At 41.4% G+C, this 21,159-nt stretch overlaps 1 protein-coding gene across 1 annotated transcript in view; it reads left to right on the top strand.

The window, feature by feature from the left end:
* Positions 1 to 21,159, top strand: part of JARID2 (jumonji and AT-rich interaction domain containing 2) — a 205,152-nt gene that overhangs the window by 128,883 nt on the left and 55,110 nt on the right. Inside the window, exons 5-7 of the mRNA XM_088471638.1 lie at positions 1,735 to 1,911; positions 13,059 to 13,288; positions 19,076 to 20,093. Of these exons, the coding sequence (XP_088327764.1) occupies positions 1,735 to 1,911; positions 13,059 to 13,288; positions 19,076 to 20,093 (1,425 nt within the window). The remainder of the gene's footprint in view (positions 1 to 1,734; positions 1,912 to 13,058; positions 13,289 to 19,075; positions 20,094 to 21,159) is intronic.

Below are 21,159 nucleotides of genomic sequence, written 5' to 3'. Positions count from 1 at the left end.
TCACTCAAAGTATCGCTCAGTCTGTGTACTACGAGCGCACGATTCCCGATCGCAGTGACTGGCTCGCGCACTGCAAGGCGCAGGCGGGCGACTATCGGCCATAGCGTGCGATCGCAGCTTAGCGTCCGGGTCTGAATCAGGCCCTAGGTTTGAATTGCTGCTATTCGTTAGATAGGAGGCCACAGTAGTTATGCATAAGAGAAGTTCTCAGTGTTGGAACAATGAGAAAAATATCCAAAGGCCAGAGATGTTGGCAAAGGGTAGTTTTTGCATAACGTAATTCCTTAATGGATTACAACTGACGTCTTTTTTCTGACGTTCATGTCAGACTTACTACAAAGGGGTCATTTTAACCAACGTGCTACTGTTATATTTTCCTGGAGTGTGTAGTAAATACAGTACTGGAGACATGTCTGCTGAACTAGACACTGCGTGAGAAGTGGAATTTTTAAATTACACTTCTTTTAATCAGATATCTGTTTAGTTTGGTAGCATGCACAGTATCAAATTAACTATGGTTTTCTGATCTTGTTTTCCATTGTTAGAAGTGTTGGTTCTATCTCAGGAAAATGTCATTCACTGTTTAAACTACATAGTGGGGTTAATTCAAATTAGCGTGCGTTTGTTAAGCTCCCAGGATGTGTGCCCGGAGCTATTCAATTGCTCGCACTGTAAACCCGCGACCACTAGATTTCTGCTTGCATCCTCCTGATGTGCAGGCAGAAATCCATGCTAACTAGTGCCTTGGGGCTAGCTGCTGTGTTACCGCTCCTGGTACTTAAGTTGGAAAATGCCATTTACTTTAGCGCAGGCAATCGATTAGCTCTGGGCACTTATCCCAGGAGCTTAACAACCTTGCACTGAATTGAATTCCCCTCAGCGTGTATATTTAAAATCATATTTCAAATCAATGACTTCAGTGTCGCAAAATTACCATCATACATACATTTGTGGGAGTTACATTATATCAGCGCACTGATGTAAAATAGGAGCTATATTTAGTATCTCACCCTTAGTCTTTTTAATAATTATTTTAAACAATTATTCAGATTGTAATGGTCTGCATATGTTTTGAGCAAGACCAGACCATTAAATCCATTTTATTGGCTTTAATTAATTTTGTTACATAGCCTGTATGTTGAACTTGTATTCTCATTGTAACAGCCAAATAATGCATGATAGAAGTGTACTTTATTTCATATTCACAGTTTGGCATATAAAAAAGCAGGAAAAATGATCCCTGCTTCACATGAATGAAATATTGATTGAGTACAAAAAGCCTTTCACATGCAGCCCTGCATTTCTGTAGTTCATTCTTGGTGCCCGTGAGCTTGCTGGCACAGAATAGGATGGCAAATGGGTCACCGGGGATATGAGCAGCATTTGTTGTCCTTATTAAGGTTCTTACAGTATTTGTCCTCATTGTTCTGAGGCCATTACATCTCTATTGTCTTACTTTTAACCCATCCATGGATAGAGTGGTGATAATTCTTTTGGATTGCTGCCACATGTAAGCAGTTGTATTTTAAATCAAGTATTACATCTCATTAGGTAGCTAACATTGTAGTGATGTACACTGTGTGTCTGTAAATATATATATATATATATATATATATATATATATATATATATATATATATATATATATATATTAATATTAGAGAGCGAGAGATTAGTTTATAAATTACTTTTAATGGTTAGGAACTAGCACTCAGTTTCCTGTTCCCCATGTAGGTTCTCCTGCATTGCCAAGCAGCATGGTCTACTTCGGAAGCTCACAAGATGAAGAAGACATGGAGGAGGATGATGTAGAGCTTGATGACATGAAAATGACCACCACTAACACCTCATCCTCATGCCACTCAACACCTCGGAAAGGAAAAACGCAAAAGCATGTTATCAATGGACATGGTGAGTATCTATTCAACCTAATCTTGATGCGAAGGCTTTTTGATTTCCATTTTTGCCTAACTGAATAACCATACCTATACGGTGTGTGGGAAGGGATATGTGTGCAGTTGTGTGTACGTGGAAGCGTTGCCTGTGCATGGAAGTGAGGCAGCTTCTAATGTATCTTACTGATGGTAAAGACTGTCCCTGTAAACCGAAGAATGGTTAATTCCATATGTATATCACGACACAAATCTTTGTATTGATCTTGGACATATTTATACATATTAATTTGTACCCTCCCCCCTTTCACTTGAAAAAATGAACCTGCCTTTAAATCCTTTGTGGTTCTTCTACCTCCTTCTTCTGGATACAAAGGTAAAATTTTTGAATTGACAGGTGATTTATGTGGCAGTATAATTTGTTTGTATTCTGTGCTTTGTAAGGCGCTGCGGAACATTTGTGGCGCCATATAAATAAATGATAAAAATAAATAAATTCTGGACATTTGTTCACTTGTCTGTGTCCCAGGGTTTCATCAGGTTTTGCAACAGCCACCAAATACTCTGTGCTGCTGCTCACTTTATGCCCACTAGTGCTTTCATATCCTTTTTCTGACTCCCAATTCTCCATTTGTATTGGATTTATTATTAGTTGTATCATCATCATTATCATCTTTTAGTTATAAAGTGCTGACTATTTACAAAATATTGTACACTAGGGAGATCATGGCACAAATTTCACAATGACATGAAACAGAAGGTAAAGATGACCCTGTCCAATTGACATTACAGTCTAAAGCTGCCCATACACGGTGTGATATGCACCTGGCTATGCGACTTGGGATCCGACGGCCGACATATCGGGCAGTCCCCACACATGGTGCGATCGGGTGGCTGACCGCCCGACATGCGGGCACCCCTTTCCACCACCCACATAGCGCTGCATGGTATCATACATCGCAGCCCCAGATCAAGTGAACATTCAGTAAGATCTGGAGGAGCGATGTACGACCCCACGGCAGCTCGCACTGACCGATATCACGCCCACACACGGTATGATATAGCAGCGATATCTTGCCAATCCGATGGATCGGCTGCTATATCGCACCGTGTATGGGGCACCTTTAGAGGCATATGATATATAAAGTAGCGGAATAACAACTGTAGCTTAGGTTTGCATGTTCCTATTGTAGGCAGCCAGAGGTAGAGAAAGGAGAATGCCATAAACCAGGGAATCTCAACCTTTTTTTTAAATTTTTTTTTCTGGCAAGTACCATATAACAACCATGGGAATAGGCGAAGTACAACTCTGCGGAAGGTGTGAATTTCTAAACATGTAAACATTTGTGACATAATTCCACATAGCACATTGTCCTCTCCATAGCTCTCAATGTCCCCATCCTACATGGCACACTTGCCAACCTCCCTACTGGGCACAGTCCCACCCTCTACTGGACACACCTTCTATCCCATCTTTTCCCTACTGGGCACACTTACCCCTCCACCATACTTTCACACCCCCTTACTGGGCACAATCACCCCAGTTCACCCCTACTGTGCATGTACTAAACCCCTGTCACCTACGCACTCACTGGGGACAGGGGTGTAGCACAGGGGATCAGCTACCTACCGCAGACACTTATCATTGTGCCTTTGTGCACTCAAAGCCAGCCCTACCATCAGAGAACCTCCAGGTGCTGCAAGCATCTCTCCTGGGGTCCTGCTCTCCCCCCAGCTACACTCAGCTGACACACAGCATAAACCACATCAGATTCTGACCTCTCCAGTCACCATTCCCGCTGTTACCTGTGTGCCCCCTCCCATTGTCTGGAGTTACAAGGTCCTTCGGGCAAAGGGGTCTAGCTACTAACTGTCTGGAATGTCTCCTCTCATTACTCAGTGATCCAGGGAGACTGTGCTGTCAGATTAGCCTTGTGCATTTAGAAATGCAGCAGTCTAATCAATGTGAAAGTCAGCAAATCCTGTCAGATCGAGAGCAGGTCCCAAGACTGGTTGGTACCCAAGCTCGAGCACCACCTACCCTTACTAACTGTACTACCGGCGGTACGCCTACCACCGGTTGGGAACTGCTGCTGTAAACCATAACTTTTCTGGTTATCTGACAGCTTGGATTTACCTGTGAGTCTTGTGCTTGCTGCTGGAAACAAAGCCATTTAATATGTTAATACAAATGTTACTATTGCCTACAGTGGTCAGACTACATTTTTTGTTTGGATTAAACGGCTCCTCTTAATATTTTTAAATATTATATCTACACAAAAGTGTAGCATTAGATTGGTAATTAATCACAATGATACATTGGCTTATAAGATTCAAAATTCAGCATACATAGAATAAAAAACTACTAGCCCTAAACTACTCTCACATCATCTGCCATGAAATGCCCCAGCATGCCTCTCTGACTGCAGATTTTCCATAAAACGCCACCCCCATACTTCTCTGACCTCCAGTTTACCATAAAATGCCACCACATGCTTCTTCTGCTGCACCACATGCTACTCCGACCAATTTGCCCCAAAGTACCCTAACATGCCACTCAGACCACCCACTTGCGATAAAGTGACCGATCACTCCTCTTAGACCTCCAGCTTGCCTTGAAGTACCCAAACATGACACTCAGACTTCACTCTTTACATAAAGTCACATGATCGGGGAGCAGTCTGCTCCCATCGCATTCAGAGGAATGTGAGCAATGCTCAACAGCCATAGCATTAATGGTGCCTACACACGGGACGATCATCAACGATAACGATATCGTTGAACGATCTCCCGGGTGTGCAGGATAAACGATATCGATCATCCAGCACACCACGTACGATGGCCAACGATCGCGGGTCCCTACAGTAACCTGGTCGATATCGATCAGGTTGGCCTGCATGCACGGGTGATGGACGATATCGTTATCATCCATACGTGCCCGCACATTGCAGATCGTTGGTGGGTTGAAGGCACCGAAAAATGCACGATATTAGCGATATGATCGATATCGTTCATATTGTACATTTTAATCCTACCGTGTGTACGCACCGTAAAACCACAGACAGATGAAGTGAATAGCATTGATTATCTTGTGACAGTGACAACTGTCAAGGAGTGGGGTATATTAGGGAGCAAGTGAACACTCAGTTCTTGAAGTTGATGTGTTGTAAGCTGGAAAAATGGGCAGGTGTAAGGATCTGAGTGAATTTGACAAGGACAAAATTGTATGGCTAGTTGACTGGGTTAGAGCTTCTTCAAAACAGCAAGTCGTATGGGGTGTTCCCAGTATGCAGTAGTTGGCACCAACAAAAATGTTCCGAAGAAGAACTGATGAACCGGCGACAGGGTCATAGGAGCCTAAAGGCCCCTGTACACGGCACGATATGTGTGCCGATCCGACGGATCGGCACGATATAGGTACTATATCGCACCGTGTATGGCCACCTTAAGGCTCATTGATGCATGTGGGGGACCATTTTCGGGGCGAGTCACAGCCCGTGTATGTGTTTTCCTGTACGCAGTGAAAGTTAAACCAGCTTTTCAGTACACGCGGTCATTCTGCATGACCAAAGGCCTATTCAGTAGTCAGATTATTGCGGGATCTGCGACCAATGCTTGGATTTGCAAAGCCACAGTTGGGCGTCTCAAAATATTCCTCTGTGACATTTGCCTATTTTTGCACGGGATTGCACCTGAGATGGCATTAGCGTACAACTCTGCATCAGGCCCTATATAGTTTACTAGGTTTACCTGTTTAGAATTCCGTCTCCTTTTATACCTGATTATCAGGATTAAAATTAATAGACACAGCATTTAACACCCAAGTGGAAGCAATGGGTAGCAGTTAGACTGAGAAAACCTAATGACTTAACACTTTTGGCTTTTTTTTCTTAAAAAAAAAAAAATAGCCCCTATCTGTACACCACATGCTCTGGGAGACACAGGAGGTCATTCAGAGGCTGTTGCAAGCGCTGAGCGCTCGCAACCGACTTTATGTTGCCACACTGGGCATGCGCACGACAGAGCCGGCTCCGTCGTGCGAATGCGCGAGACCCGGCTAGCGACGGACGCTCCGTCGCTAGGGGTCTCGCAGCACACGGGGCGAGCTGTCGATAGTGAGTGACAGCTCGCCCCATTTGGGAGGCGGGCAGGGGGCGTGCCTACCCAAACGGAGGCGTTCCCGTCGGAGTGCTTGCCGTTTTGGGGCGGCCCCACTGACATCATTGCTGATGTCAGTGGGAAGCTTCCTGCTCGATCAGAGCAGGAAGCTCCCTGGGGCTTACGAGTGCCCAGACCCAACCTTAGGGTCTGGTCGTAAGCCCCGATGGTCGCGATGGTCTTGACCATCGCGACCATCTCCCATGTCGGTCGCTAGAGCTGTGGGTGTTAACCCACAGGTAAGCGATCGACAAGGAGGCGGTCGTTCAGGATGCAAGCGGCCGCCCTGATTCAGAGCGACCGCTTGCAACTAACGACTGCCTCTGAATGAGGTCCACAATGAGGTAACATGCTCAGCCTTATGCTAAGGAATTGAACAATTACTTTGTGGGAAGATGAGTGTTTTAATCCTATTGTGGTTCACTGCAAGCTTGCGTGTGTGAGAAATAGTGACCATGTCTGGAAATACTTCCTGTTGGCTATTTAAAGCGTTCCTTTCAATGACACACAGTTCTTTTATATATCTTCCCCTACCCAAAGTCCAGTCATTCAGGTTCTTTCTCTTTCTTTTTTTTAAATCTGTGCATAATGATTAAGACTTGTCACAATTAGTCATCCTAGTTCACGACTGTTGCAGACATTCCAGTCAGAAGCTTTAGGTGTTTCATCATTTGTTTTACGTGCTTGACTAGTTAACCCTGACTATTTAACCTTTTTTTTTTTTTACCTTATGCAAGTATCTAATGACACTAGATGTGCATCATTTTGATTAGTAGTGAATTAATCACACTTCCAATTACTAGAGAATATATAAAATATGTATGCCCTAAACCAGTCGCTGGCCGTGGTTCCCTTAGTACGTTTGCCACATAAGGCAGAACTGGATCGGTGAGCTTGAGCATTGCATGCTCTTGTTGGCAGTTCCACAGAATAGCTCCAGGCTCGCTGGAACCTCTGCTGTCATCATCAATTGCAGCATGGGCATCTGCGTGCTGTTTGATTGCAGGCATACAAAGCGTTGTCTTCGGTTAACTGGGGCCCTGTAATGTACATGCTATAGTGAGCACACATGCTATTATTAAAATAAGTAGTATTTTAGGGTAAGATCCCTTTAACTTACAAAGCAACCATTGAGAAATTGCTTTACTAAAGTGTAATTACACATCACATCACCATACGTACATCCTATCTCTCCACCCTTTGGGCTCTAATTATCTTGTCCAGCTTTTGAGTCTGTAGAGATTTACGTGGGTAAATTCTTCTATTGACTCCAGAATTGTTTATTTGGCATCCAAGTTTGGCACAAAATCTGTATACAATTCTGTCCTAAGTATTTTGTGGTATTTGAAGATGCATGCAGTAAGCTATAATTTATGATGATTAGTTTCTGAAGACCTGCCCACGTGCCTGCACTTGTCTATTTCTTTTTGTGCGCATTTTAAGTATACATAATTCAAAAGGTCATAACTTATCGTCTGTTAGTGTCATTAAGAGGGTTATTTGCCTTCAGATGACTTAAATACTTCTGGCTTGCTTGTTTGCCCTCTTGCCACTTTTATTAATTACTAGCTATTGCCCGTGGCTTTGCCCACAATGAAATCGCTTTTAACAACATTGTTTTTAAATTTAGGTGTTTTATATGGATTGCTTTGCAATAGGAGCCCTGTCGTGGGAGTAGCCCACGTGACCAGCAGCTCTATACAGACTGGTGGTAGCAGTGATTCACCCACCACTCACACCAATGTCACTGTGTGCTCTGTGCTCAGACTGCTATGCAGCCTATCCTATTAAAGAGAATGCAAGCACCTCCTCCTCGATTCCTTTGTCTGCCGTGTGCGTGGTGCCACACCTACAGATGTGTCCTCATACATCTAGCCTCCTTGCGCGTTAAATAGCCCTTCTAATTGCGCCATGGCGTGACTCAGTAGCGCTGAGCATCTTTTCGTGTGACTTTTTACCTTCAAATTGGTCTTATTTGCACAGTGATGTGAATAGGTAGCACTAGCAGTTTCTGCTGATTAAAATGATATGCAGCATGCCTATATTCTGTGTGTGACTGTGGTTATATCTGCATGCAAAATGCTACGTTACAGTGTCGGCGGCTGTAACACCTTAACATAGCGTTTCGCATGCAGATCAATTGCACACAGAAGACAGGCATGCCGCATATCATTTTAATCAGCAGAAGCTACTTGTGCTAACTGTGTAATCTATGTGCGAATAAGACGCATTTGAAGGTAAAAAGTTGCACAAAAAGACGATCAATGCTACCGAGTCACACTGAGCTCCCACGTTGTGTAGCGTTACTTGTAGCGCATGGAGGATAGATGTATGTGGAAACACCTGTAACCAGGGTTGGACTGGCCCACAGGGGTATAGGGGAAATCCCCGGTGGGCCCACCCCCTCCTTTAGGTGTCAGGTTTCCGACCCCAAATTATAAATTGTTACACTATTAGACAATCAGTTACCTGGCGGAGCAGGACCACTGATTAACAAGGGGGCTTGTTTCACTTCTATAGAATCTACACCAAGCTTTGCCTAATGGTTAGCCAATTGTCTGTGGTGGCAGGCCACACCCCCTCTGGTGGATGACCACTCCCCTTAAGCATGGGCCCTTACCACTGATTATCTTGGTGGGCCCGTCATGCTCCAGTCTGACACTGCCTGTAACTCTTTCATTGATGTCAATAAATTTTGTTTTTGTTAATTGCTCAGCTTTGACTTGACGGATCGAGATGAAACAAAGTACAGGTTATTTCTAAAACAATGATGATGTTTTCATGAAAATCCGTTAAGTGGTTTTTGTGCCAACTTGGAACCAACAGACAAACACAACATTTTTTTAACAGTATATATTGCTGTATATTTCTGATATAAACTGTAGTTTTGCACTTGGACATGTACAAATCACTGATAATGCCTTCTTGTGGCAGGAAGGGCTTTTTACTTCACATAGACACACACTGTTCTCTGGATAGAGGCACATGCAGCACGATACTCCTTGCTACAAAATGGCAGGAGACGACAAGCATTTATTCTGTGTGCATAGTCTTGTTCAGCATCGTGCTGCCAGCTGGGTTACACTCTGAGCAGAGATGTCAGGGGTTTGTTATATGTTTGGCCTCATCTTGAATTTTCTTTTTTTCATTCCAGTCCCAGAAGTCATTCTATAAAAGCATGATGTTTTTATGACATTGATTGAGCTGTATTTGCTCAGCTGTATGTGCATCACTTACCATTGTATTATCCATGTTTTCTTCTCTCCGGATCTACTTTGGCACAGCCTGTATGTATAAAATCTCATTAGAGGCTTGAAATGATTTTGCTTTTTGGCTCCATGCTGTTCAGATGATCTCCAGCCTGTCTAAATTGTGATGGAAGCTTCATTCCTTGTTTTCTTATGACCTCAATTGAGTTCTCTCCATGTTATTTGCCCACTTAGCTAGATAGTTTGTGTGGGAATTCAGTTATACCATGTTTTTTTTAAGCCGTTAATACATTGTTTTAAGGGGCCACTGAAACCTAAGCTTGAATTTGTCTGGTATCCAGCATTAAGGTAAAATACTTGGCTTAGTATTAACATTTCTTTGGAGCTTTAATAGAAAGGTAAAAGATAGCATATGATGGACTTGGTTAGTGAATTTAGAAATTATTATTCAGCATAAATATTCAGGCCATAATCACTGCAGTTTTTATGTGTGAAAATTGACTTATAGTACAATGCATCAAATGCAGCTTATTCTGACAGATGCAGACACAAGAGCAGCACTAAAGCTGCATACACACACACACAACGATTTTGTAACCAACGATTTTAAGAACGATTTTCTGTCAGATTTTTAAAAGTGTGATGAATGATTTTTTTGAACTACAAAGGATTTTTGCATATTCCCTTAGTGAAAATCGTTGAGTTGGTCAGTCTGACTAAACTACAAACGTGAACGCGCATGAACGATAATCGTTCATCGTTTGACTTGGAAAGTGAACGATTTTTTCAAGCGGTTATCGATAAACTATATCGTTTAAAGATAATCATTCAAAAATCGTTGTGTGTGTGTGTATGCAGCTTTACAGTTTACATATATTTATTACCGTTCTGATTTTCACAAACGTCTTCATTAGATATCATCGAGATCTTGCCAAGATTTACGCCATAGTGTACACAGCATAACCACTTGATTCCCAAATTTGACAGAATTATAGTTTTGGAATTTTTTTTACAAATATTTAGGCTACATAGCCACATGAATAAAACAAATATTTAGGTAGCCATGTTCCTGTGTGATCAGAGTCTTGTATCTATTTGTATTTTTGAGGGAACTCTGCTCTATCAGTTGTCTAAATCAGTGATGGACAATAGGCTGCGCTTCGAGCCTTCACCTGTGGCCCCAGCTGTTTCTTACTTTGATGTCAGTGTTGTCTGTTATAGCTAGTAGCACTTGCTTATCGTACATTAAATTGCCTGCTCCCTGTTATTACATATTAACATTTCTTTAATTAAAATGTCTTTTAATTTATCACTGTGATTTAAGGGTTTCGTGGCTATTTTGAAAGTTAGAGGGCTGCTCCTGTGGCCCCTGAAGTGTAACACGGTACCTATCACTGCTCTAACTGTCATGGGTTGTGAAAGCATGGCCTTACTCCACTGGATGGTACAAATTGCGGGGGGGGTACTCTATTTCTGAGCAACATGAGTGAGCTTACTTTGCCATTCCTGGGGTATAGAGATTCACTCTTACTGTTAGTAACCGCCTGTCACTGACTCTTCCCACCATGTCATGGGCTTGTAGCTTTTTTCCACCACCAGGCTCCTAAACCACTTATTTTTTGGTATGTGTGGTCATGCTTCTGCAATACCCCACTGGCCACTTATTATGGACCAGTGTGGTGCTTGGTAACAGGCAAAGGACTTGAGGTTAGAGGCACTACTGAATCCCCCTGAATTGCTTTTTGTAGCGATCACATTGTGTAGGTTCGGGTACTGTATTCAGAGTACTCTATGCTAGTATACTCCATTATATATAGCTAATGCATGTGTTGTACTACAATGTAGTATAACGCATGCATTAGCTATATATACATGGTTTCATAATGTGGTGCAGATATACTAAGTTCTGGAAAGTGATAAATTGGAGAACGGTAAACTACCAATCGATCAGCTCCTAATTGTAATTTTTCAAACACAGTCTGTAACATGACAGTTAGGAGCTGAATGGCTGGTAGTTTATCACTTTCCAATTTATCACTTTCCAGAGCTTAGTACATCTGCCCCACTGTGCTCAACTGCAAGACAGCCAAAGAATGGTTAAGTGTTTGGTGCTTAAATGGTAGTCAAGAAGATGGGGGCTTTTGAAGCAGGAAACCATTTTTGTTTGGTCTCATTATTTTTTTTTTTTTTAAAACAGTTATTATCTAAAGGTGCTAGGAATATCGCAGCATACAGATGCTCTTAAAAGTACAGATGATATACAGTTCTCAGTTGGTCATGAGAATACACACACTTGAGCTCACATAGCCCTTCTTTTATGTAATTCTAGCACAGATTACAGCAGGGGGTAATCCAGGCCCTGTTCTAACCAATAAAGCTGATTGTATGTGCTGTCCACGTGCATCCTCCTGGAGAGGTTTAATATGGAAACCAGTTGACAGGGCCAAGCCCTTGGCTACTCCCAGACACCTTAAAGTCTAGGAGAAGAGGGGTGTTTTGGAATAACTCAGAAGGTGCAGAAAGCTCCCACCTCTGCAGCCCAATTTTGTCCAGAAATTAAATGTATCTATTGTATCTCCCTACAAAAGATACTTCAAGGGACTCTGCTCCAGGGGTTGGTTTCCGTTTCTGTCCGAAATTGGGCTCCAGAGGTAGGCAGCTTTCTGCACCTTCTGAGTTATTCCAAACTCAGGAGGCTGTCTGCTAGAAACTCCACAATCAGTATAAAATCACAATCCAAATGTATTCTAGCATTTCAGTGGAATATACCACTTTCATCAGGGAGAATGTGTATAAAGCAAACACCTAAATGCTCACCAGTGGACCTCCACCACCTGTGTTGAAAAACCGAGCTTTTACCATAAGCGCAGACTGTAGGAAATGGAGACTGCACAGTACTACGTAAAACCCTGGCGTCCATTACCAAGGAAATGTTTATACAATAACAAACAACATGAAATCTAAAAACACAGAGTATCCATCATTTGAAGCCAAACCAATACACTTATATTATAGAAAAATATCACTAATAAACATCGACATGTAAAGCTGTAACAAAATATTATGGGCCGTATTCAAATAGCGGTGAAAATTGACGTGTTTTTCGCCATTTGCGAAAACGCCAGTTTTTCGCCAAAAGAAGGCAAAATTTTAGCCAAAAAACAGGTGAAAACGTCAGCAGGTGAAAAAACTGGAGAAAAGTTTTCTCCATCCCAGACCAGGAGAACAAAAAATTCATATTTTTGGCTAAAAATGTGGGGATTTCTTTCAGAACCCTTTGGACATCCCCCCCTAATGACAAATTACCGGGGAAAAAAATTGTAAGTTGCGTACTTTGGCGAAAAATGACCGCGCTAATTTTGGGCGGAAGTCCAATCTGCAAAGTAACCCAGGGCATTTTATGTGGAGACCTGATTTCACCAGGTATCCCATAGTGAAGGTGAGGGATCGCTGGCAAACTGCTACTAAGCCGGTGGGACTCTAATTTATAAAACTGTTAAAGTGGACTTGTTTTCATAGGCAGTGCATTCCCTGCCAGTCAGTGATCATCTGCCAAATTTGCGACGTAAGAAATATTTGACTAAGACATATTTTCCACATCAGCTATGGTCTCTTGTAATTACATCACTTAAGTAATGCTTACTCGTTGTGTTCTATTAAAACAAAAAGCAGAATCAAACATTTTGATAACACATAGCAGAACATATGGTCTTTCCTGTAGAAGACACCTATGTATTTAAAAAAATCTTTTGTTGTATCAAGTGTTAAAGTCTTTTGACCTAATATTTGTTTTTTTTAGTTTTTAATGGGTCTTGCAAATCATCGAAGGATAAAGAAACCTCCCACAGACACAAAAGCAAAGAAGCCACGCCAGGTAAAGAAAGGCATGGTGATCACAAAGCCGTGAGCCGGAGAGAGTCTACCGCTGCTACCCATCAACCTGCTTCTAACACGGGCTCATATGCCAAAGGGCTCACCGCTAACAACCACCACAGTCATCTTAGATCGGCTCAGGACTTAAGGAAACAGGTGAAGAAAATAATAATTTTATGTAATGTGCAACAATATTGTTCTTGTTTAAAGAGTGAATATAAAGGTTAGGAGGTGGCTTGGATAGTGAGGAGCCAGCAATTCTGTAGGAAAAAACTGTTCTGCATACTTGCCTAACAACGACCAGCATTATTTATAGCCAAATTATTATATGTTATACAGTGAGGCTTATAGTGTAGTTAATGGAAACACTCTGTTTTCCCAGTCCAGGTTGTGTCCTATATAAACACTCTATAGCCATTGTCTGTAGGATGTATCTTTTGAGTTAGTGAAGGACTAGGAAATGTGTGGCGTTTTGTTTAGTTTAAATGATGGTGGAAAATTACAGTGAGGCTGAATGTTTATTTACCCTTAAGATACTTTTTGCGATCTATTTATCCTTCACATAATATATATATTTTTTTCATGCCAAGATTAATTGGCATTAGCCACTGCAGGCGAGCTACATTTAGCTGGTTTCTTCATTGACTAGTATCAACTACTTAACTGGCGTGGTCAGATGACAAGGTTGTATCACACGCGACCGCTCCAACCCGCTGTGCGCCCTGACTTTAGAAGAGGAGATCTGTTCTGCATAAGTGCAGAACGGATCTCCTCTGACTCCCCAGACCCAGACTGCCGCATCACTGCTGGAATTGCGCCCCAGATTACTGTGCGAACGGCATTCTGCCGCACATGCGTTGGGGAGCAAAGTGCAAGTAGGGGAACTTTGTCCCCCTCCTCTACATGTGCGGGGGGGTATAACCCTAAGGGTGTGGGGGGTTAACCCCATTGGGAAAACTAGTATTTGTGGGGGTGCGGGAGGGGTACAATAAAGCAATATGACATGGGGGGGGAGGTAAATAAAAAAATAAAATATAACACTGGTCACAGGGTAGGAGGAGGAGTGGCTGCAGAAAACTAGTAGTGCTGTTATTAGGATTTATGACCACTGAGGGGTCTGTTTGCAATGGATGGTGGGAAGTTATTTTATAATGGGAGCCTATGGACACTGTGTGGTGCAAGACATCCCTTAAAGTAAAGTGCCCATCCACTAGAAGATTAAATTGAGCAATTGAATGTTATCGTTCAATCGTTTGCAAATCTTTTGCAAAAATGTCTAAAACGACCAACGATGCGCGCTCCCGCTGGTCGTTTAGACATCTATCATCAGGCAAACATGCTGGACAACCTGACGATAACGTCAGGTTCAGCATGTTTGGAGATGATTGATGAGCTTACACACGCTTGTTCAGTGTAGGCACATCACAGACTGACAAACAACTGCACAATTACCATGTCGTACTTGTGCAGTATTTTGCCTGTCTTCTAGTGGATGGGCAGCATTAGGCATATATATATATTTTTAAATATATACGTTTAAAAATGTATTACATTAATAAAAGAAATGGATAATTCCATTTTATCATAAAACTTAACCGTTCGTCTGCGTTTTACAATAGAAGCGCTCCTGACTGTCACAATTATCTATTTGCATCATGTGTCTCTTCTCCACAGCAGCGGCTGGTTCTGCAGTTTGTTCTCCTGGATGTTTTTTTTAAATCTTGGCCAGCCCCTTACACAACATTATATCGCCAATCTATCACACTGACGGACTGTTCCAGCAGCTTGAAATTGGCCGTCTTAGCGTTTTCCCTGTTAAACTCTGGCATTTGGGTCAGCTATTATTTTGGCAAAAATGCTTTTTAGCGTATTCATGGAAAAACTGTTAAGATTTGTGGGAAGGTTAGAGCTAAGGTTTCTATTATGTTGGACAACAATGTCATTCTGCAACATTTTACAACTTAAAGTATTCACTATTCTTTTAGTCTTTCTATAAAGATTGACATTTCTGTCTGCATTTATAACATTAGTACCTTTTAATTTAAACTCATTTATTGACCTCAATTTAATGGTGCAGTGCTCAATAAAAGCACATTGAATAAATAACACTCCCTCTGGTAGTTGTGTATTAATTGTCTTGAGGGTTGAATATCTTACCAAACACCAGCAAGGTCCAGCATAGAACACTGCAGAGGTCTGATAGATACTGGACATGGTCACTATGAGCAAAACGCATATGTCTCTTAACAGATTTAACCTTTACCCTGCTGGAAGGTTTTGCAGAGCTTTCTTGTGAACCCTTGCCGCAAATGCAACCAAGGAAGGCAGACATTAATATACTGCAGACTCTCTCCATGTCCTGTTCTACAACCTCATTCATAGGTTTTTCCTATGGAATAACAACATACCAGTTAGTTATTTTTGTCTTAACGTCTTCTAAATACTTGTCAATGTTTCTATGGGAAGAATAGTTTTTTCTGCTTTTATGTGAGCCTAGTTTAAAGCCAATTTCAGCAAATACGGGATAGTAAATGCATGTAATTGCTATCATTGTAAGCTAGTCAGTAGATATAAATATTATTGTACGCATTTCTGTGTATCTCGTATATTGTGTTTTATTAATGCCTCCATATGTCTCTGAAATCTTCCCAGCAAGGTTTGTGTTTTGTTTTTAAGCTTTTTGTTTGTTTATATAATGTATTCTACATTCTTACTTTTATTTGATTTTTCTTTCTTTTTCACTGACCTATCTTGTCACACATAATTCTTACAAATGTGTCATTATACACCTAGCCTCAATACGCCATGTGCCCGAAATTGCATCTTAGGGCCATATTCAATATGGGGCGAAAAGGCCGTCATTTTCGCCCATTTCCAATATCCCCGTATTCAATTTCAATGACCTTTCGCCTGTGCGAAAAGTCAATGTTAAAAAACGGGGATAATTTTTCGCTTGCCTTTAGCAGGCGAAAAAAAGTGCAGAATTGGGGATTAGGGGTACAGGGTTAAAAAAAAAAATAGCCTGCACCCCTGGGAATGGTCCCTAAAAATAATCTATGTAAAAAAAAAATAGGGACACCCCAAAAAATCAATTTAAATTTTCGGTTTTAAAAAAAAAAAATAGGGAAAACGCTTCTAATTTAGCGGAATGGAGTCCAGAGGGGTTCCCTTATATGTGGCAGGTGTTTTCTTCATTGCAGGAGTAGCGGCAGGAATTAATAATATGCTTGCACCCATTTTCAAGTACCCCAAATTTGATGGGCATAGTGATTTTTCCCAAAAAAAACTTCTAAATGCTCTTCTGCATCACCTTCTTCCAGGCCGCATTTATGCACCTGCCGCGGCTATTTAAAAACCTGATTTTCTTTAGCAGGCAAAAACGGGGGTACCCATAGTGATCCCCCATGTCTGGGCATCTTGAGGGGGGTCCTAGGATTATTTCCCGAAAATTCACTTTTTTTTTCGCGGATCCAACAGCAACAGTGTATGAGGACACATCTGTATATTACCATTGTTTTCTTTACAGGGGTTAGGTACAATGCAGTAAGTATTCTTTATTGTGTACAATCATATTTAAACATTGTTTTTTCATTTGCTTTAATATTTTGTTGCTATATTTTTTCTCTCTCACTTGTAGTGTGGGACTGTGATAACATTTCGACTCCATTTATTTTACTGTGCCTTTTGTTTTCCTTATAATAAAAATCTCTGGCATGGTGGAGGAAATTTGCTGAGATTGTGTGAGCTATTTTTATGGAGATTGTAGTCATCACTTGTCCTTTTAATATGAAGAGCACACCATTTTCATAGCATACTTACATAGTTGCCAAACATCTCAAATAAGTTCCAGGGATCCTTTTCTGCTGAGCATGGCGCATTTAAAAACATCTTGTCTTGTAGTGTCTCCATGGTCCATGGTGCTCTTCTGCCCCTAACATGAGCTGTTTACTGCACTTTGTTAAAGTATAATTCTTTAAATATTCCACTATTAACTTACAAAACCAATCGTATAAAATAGTTAGAATTGCGTGAAATGCACAGTACACTTCCTCTTATCATCTTTTAGGGCCATTTACAAATCTATAACACATTAGCCTGCCACAGGAAACCTTCCACCTGCTGATACAGTTGCAAATGGGTCTTCAGAAACAAATCTTTCTCTTAAAATATAATGATCTTTTTAAGTGACTGAGGGTCACAATTGAGGACACTGAATATGATCTTGTTGCCACAGTTCATTAGTTCGTCGAGCTGTCAGTAGTATGTATAAGTATTTAGGAAGATTTATTGAACAAGGATGTGATCAGAGTTTTATTCCAATAAAACGAATGAGTTATATGCTGTGCATTGGCATGCACCTGAAACGGAAAGAGATGCTGCCTTAAACGTAATACACTCAGGGGAATTGGATTGCTTTTTTAAATCGATTTTTCTTCTCACCCATTGAAACTCTTCCAAATAGTAAAAAGCTTCAGCTGCTTGGATGTGAGTAGGGCGCCATTCTGGCTTGTATTAATAATGGAAACAGACACACAGAATTATATGCTGTGAGATTGTGGAAATCTTACTAGAGTCTCCTCCTGGCTTGCTCTTCCAGTAGGAGACAGAGGGGAGTATTCATGAAAGCTTGGAGAGAGGGAAAATTGTGAGAGATAAGCTGGGTACACACCTGTGATGTGTGGTGAGGTGAGGCAGAGCCTTTCCTGTCATACTTGGGTATACTCTAGAGTTATGACTATAAAAATTATAAGAAAAAATGTAAGAAACTATTATAAATATCTTTTGTATAATTCTAATAATTTTTATAGTCAAAAATTTGGAGTAAAAAGTGTATGGCAGGTGAGGCACTGCCTCCCCTATCTACCTTTTCCACACATCCCTAATCAAAACACCAAATGTCCAGCACTATATACTGCTGCACCTTTGTATAATGCCCACATGAACCCTCAGGTTCATATATGTATCTGTAAATCTGGCTCTGATACTAGAGAGTGCCTCCCCAGCCATTTACCTCACCGCATGCTACACAGTGATGTGTACCCAGCCGATATGTCGGTCAGAACGAGTTAATGAACAACGGAACAATACCTCGTTCCGCCCTTCATTACCTGCAACTGGGCTGCTTGTAATAACGTCACAGCCGTCCGGACGATGGCGCAAGCGGCCGTGGGAGCGTGCATATTGGCAGTACACACTGAGCGATGCGGCCGTTATGGTGTTTTGATTCGCGCCGACATCGTTTGTGTGTACCCAGCTATAAAGTACCAGCCAATCTTCTCCTGTCATTTTTCAAGCACAGCCTGTAAAGTGACAGGATGGTTGGTAGTTTCTTTCACAATTTTATTTCTCTCCAAGCTTTCATGAATAGCCCCCAGAACACCTTAATTTATTCTCTCCTTCCTTCATGTGCCTATGACCGAGCACGAACTTTACAGTGCACATTTCTCACAAATACTAAGATGCATCCTCAAAGGGAATGGATCTCTATATATCTGTTTGGTCTTCCAGCTACCTACAGTAGTATACTGTGACACATTTTAAAGGTCTACTCTACAGATAAAACTATGTATTCTTTAGCAGGTGTGTGAAATATTTCTTTGTTGGTTCAAGTTATTCGGTTAATGGCACTTGTAAAGTTATGGAGTAATACTAGAGATTTTTCTATATTTTAAACTAAATTGGAGAATGACTGTTGTCCTGTCACGCTCACTCATAGGAGACAAACACACACACACAATTAAAGTATGCTGCATCATCTATAATACTTTGGGACATTGTTATTATCACTCATGTACCCCATGACTGCTTCTTAGCAATAAATAAGCATTATTTAATATATTACTAACGCCCACTGCACTGCATTTTTCACATTTCACATCAATCAACCACCTGGTTTATTTTTGAATCTTACATCTTTTTTTTCTTTCTCCCACAATTATTCAGGTTTCCAAGGTGAATGGAATAACCCGATTATCATCATTGGGTTCTAATGCAGTCGGTGCCAAAAAGACGAGAGAAGCGAGACCTTCACCGTCCAAAACTGTGAAGTATACTGCAACGGTGACTAAGGGAACGGTCACGTACACCAAAGCCAAGAAAGAACTGGATAAGGCAACCAAACTGAATCACAGCAAAACCAGTTCATCTATTCACCACACAATCTCAGGGACCACAGAAAGCAGCAATGCAAAAACTCGTAAACAGGTGCTATCTCTTTCCATTTCCAAGCCCAACTGTGCCACTGGTATTAACTGTGTCAAGGTGAATGGCAAGTTGAACAAAAAGACATGCACTAGGGAGGAGGGGAGGCAACTAAGGGAGGGACTGCGTTACTCAAAAAGACGTTTGGAGGAGGCAAACCTCCCCAACAAGGCACAGCCTTTGGTAAAGAGAATTAAAGTATCCGCCAGCTTGCCAGAGGTCAGAAGCAAGAGGTTAATGGCGGAAAAAACGGTGCTTAATGGACACACAAAAAAAGAAGTGCCAGAAAAGATGCTGGAGAGAAACAGGCCAAAGCGGGCCTCAGCAGCTAAGAGCACACCAGTTACACAAACCCGTAGTAAGACTGAAGATGCCAGCTGTGAAAATCGCTCTACCTCGCAGACAGATTCTTCGCACAAACCTCTGGACTCCCCAAAACCAGAAAAAAATACTGGGAGGACCAGGTGCGTAGCCATGTGTGAGATCCCTGTCCTCCGACCCTCTGCAAAGGAGTTCCATGACCCACTGATCTACATAGAATCTATTCGTGCCCGAGTGGAAAAGTACGGAATGTGCACAGTGATCCCTCCAATAGACTGGAGACCAGAGTGCAAGCTGAACGACGAAATGCGCTTTGTGACGCAAATGCAACACATTCACAAGCTTGGTCGACGCTGGGGTCCAAATGTGCAGCGATTGGCCTGCATCAAAAAGCACCTCAAATCTCAGGGCATCAGCATGGACGAGCTTCCACTCATAGGTAAGGGTAAAATGGAGACAAAACTGCATGGAAGATTTCTCAATTTTTTCTGCCTTTTCATTAGTTCTCTCCCAACAGGCCCAATTCAAGGGAATCTGCAAAGCTGTATTTGGTGTGCTTTAATTTGCACTAATAAACTTCCACTCTTTCTGTTTTTAGTCTTTATGAAAATGTTTTTGTTTTATTCTAATAACCTTTCATGCCCGATACGATTGCATTACGTAGTCCCTCTGTACTATCCAAAAAAATGCAATATTCTCATGGAAAACCTAAATTTATCACTATATCGATAAAAAAAGCAATTACCGATAGAGCGCACAATAAGTGTAATAAAATATTTTTTTCATGATTTAGGACCATATATCGATGATCTTTGATACATTTTTTCTCTTTAGTGAAGAAATGAATTCCAACAAGGAGTGTCAGTCAGACCTGTACGATGGTCTTTAATGGTCACTTTTATTCATTTTAATTTCTCTTTGCTCAGTTGTAATACATTATACCAATTTGCCAATTCTTTGTGTACAGCCATGGCCAAAAGTTTTGAGAATGACACAAGTATTGGTTTTCACAAAGTTTGCTGCTTACAGTAAGTGTTTTTAGACCTTTTTGTCAGATGTTACTATGATATACTGAAGTAAAATTACAAGCATTTCATAAGTTTCAAAGGCTTTTATTGACCATTACATTAAGTTTATGCAAAGAGTCAATATTTGCAGTGTTGACCCTTCTTTTTCAAAACCTCTGCACTTTGCCCTGGCATGCTGTCAATCAACTTCTTGGCCAAATAATGACTGATGGCCTTCCATTCTTGCCTAATCAATGCTTGCAGTTTGTCAGAATTTGTGGGTTTTTTGTTTGTCCACCTGTCTCTTAAGGATTGACCACAAGTTCTCAATGGGATTAAGGTCTGGGTAGTTTCCTGGCCATGGACCTAAAATTTCAATGTTTTGTTCCCTGAGCCACTTAGTTATCACTATTGCCTTATGGCAAGGTGCTCCATCATGCTGGAAAAGGCATTTCTCGTCACCAAACTGTTCCTGGATGGTTGGGAGAAGTTGCTCTT

The sequence above is a fragment of the Taudactylus pleione genome, unplaced genomic scaffold (genome assembly GCF_031769625.1).
Source record: "Taudactylus pleione unplaced genomic scaffold, aTauple2 ptg000116l, whole genome shotgun sequence".
In the NCBI taxonomy this organism is placed as follows: Eukaryota; Metazoa; Chordata; class Amphibia; order Anura; family Myobatrachidae; genus Taudactylus; species Taudactylus pleione.
Note: the sequence above shows the minus strand (reverse complement) of the source record. Positions and strands in the feature narration are given on the sequence as shown.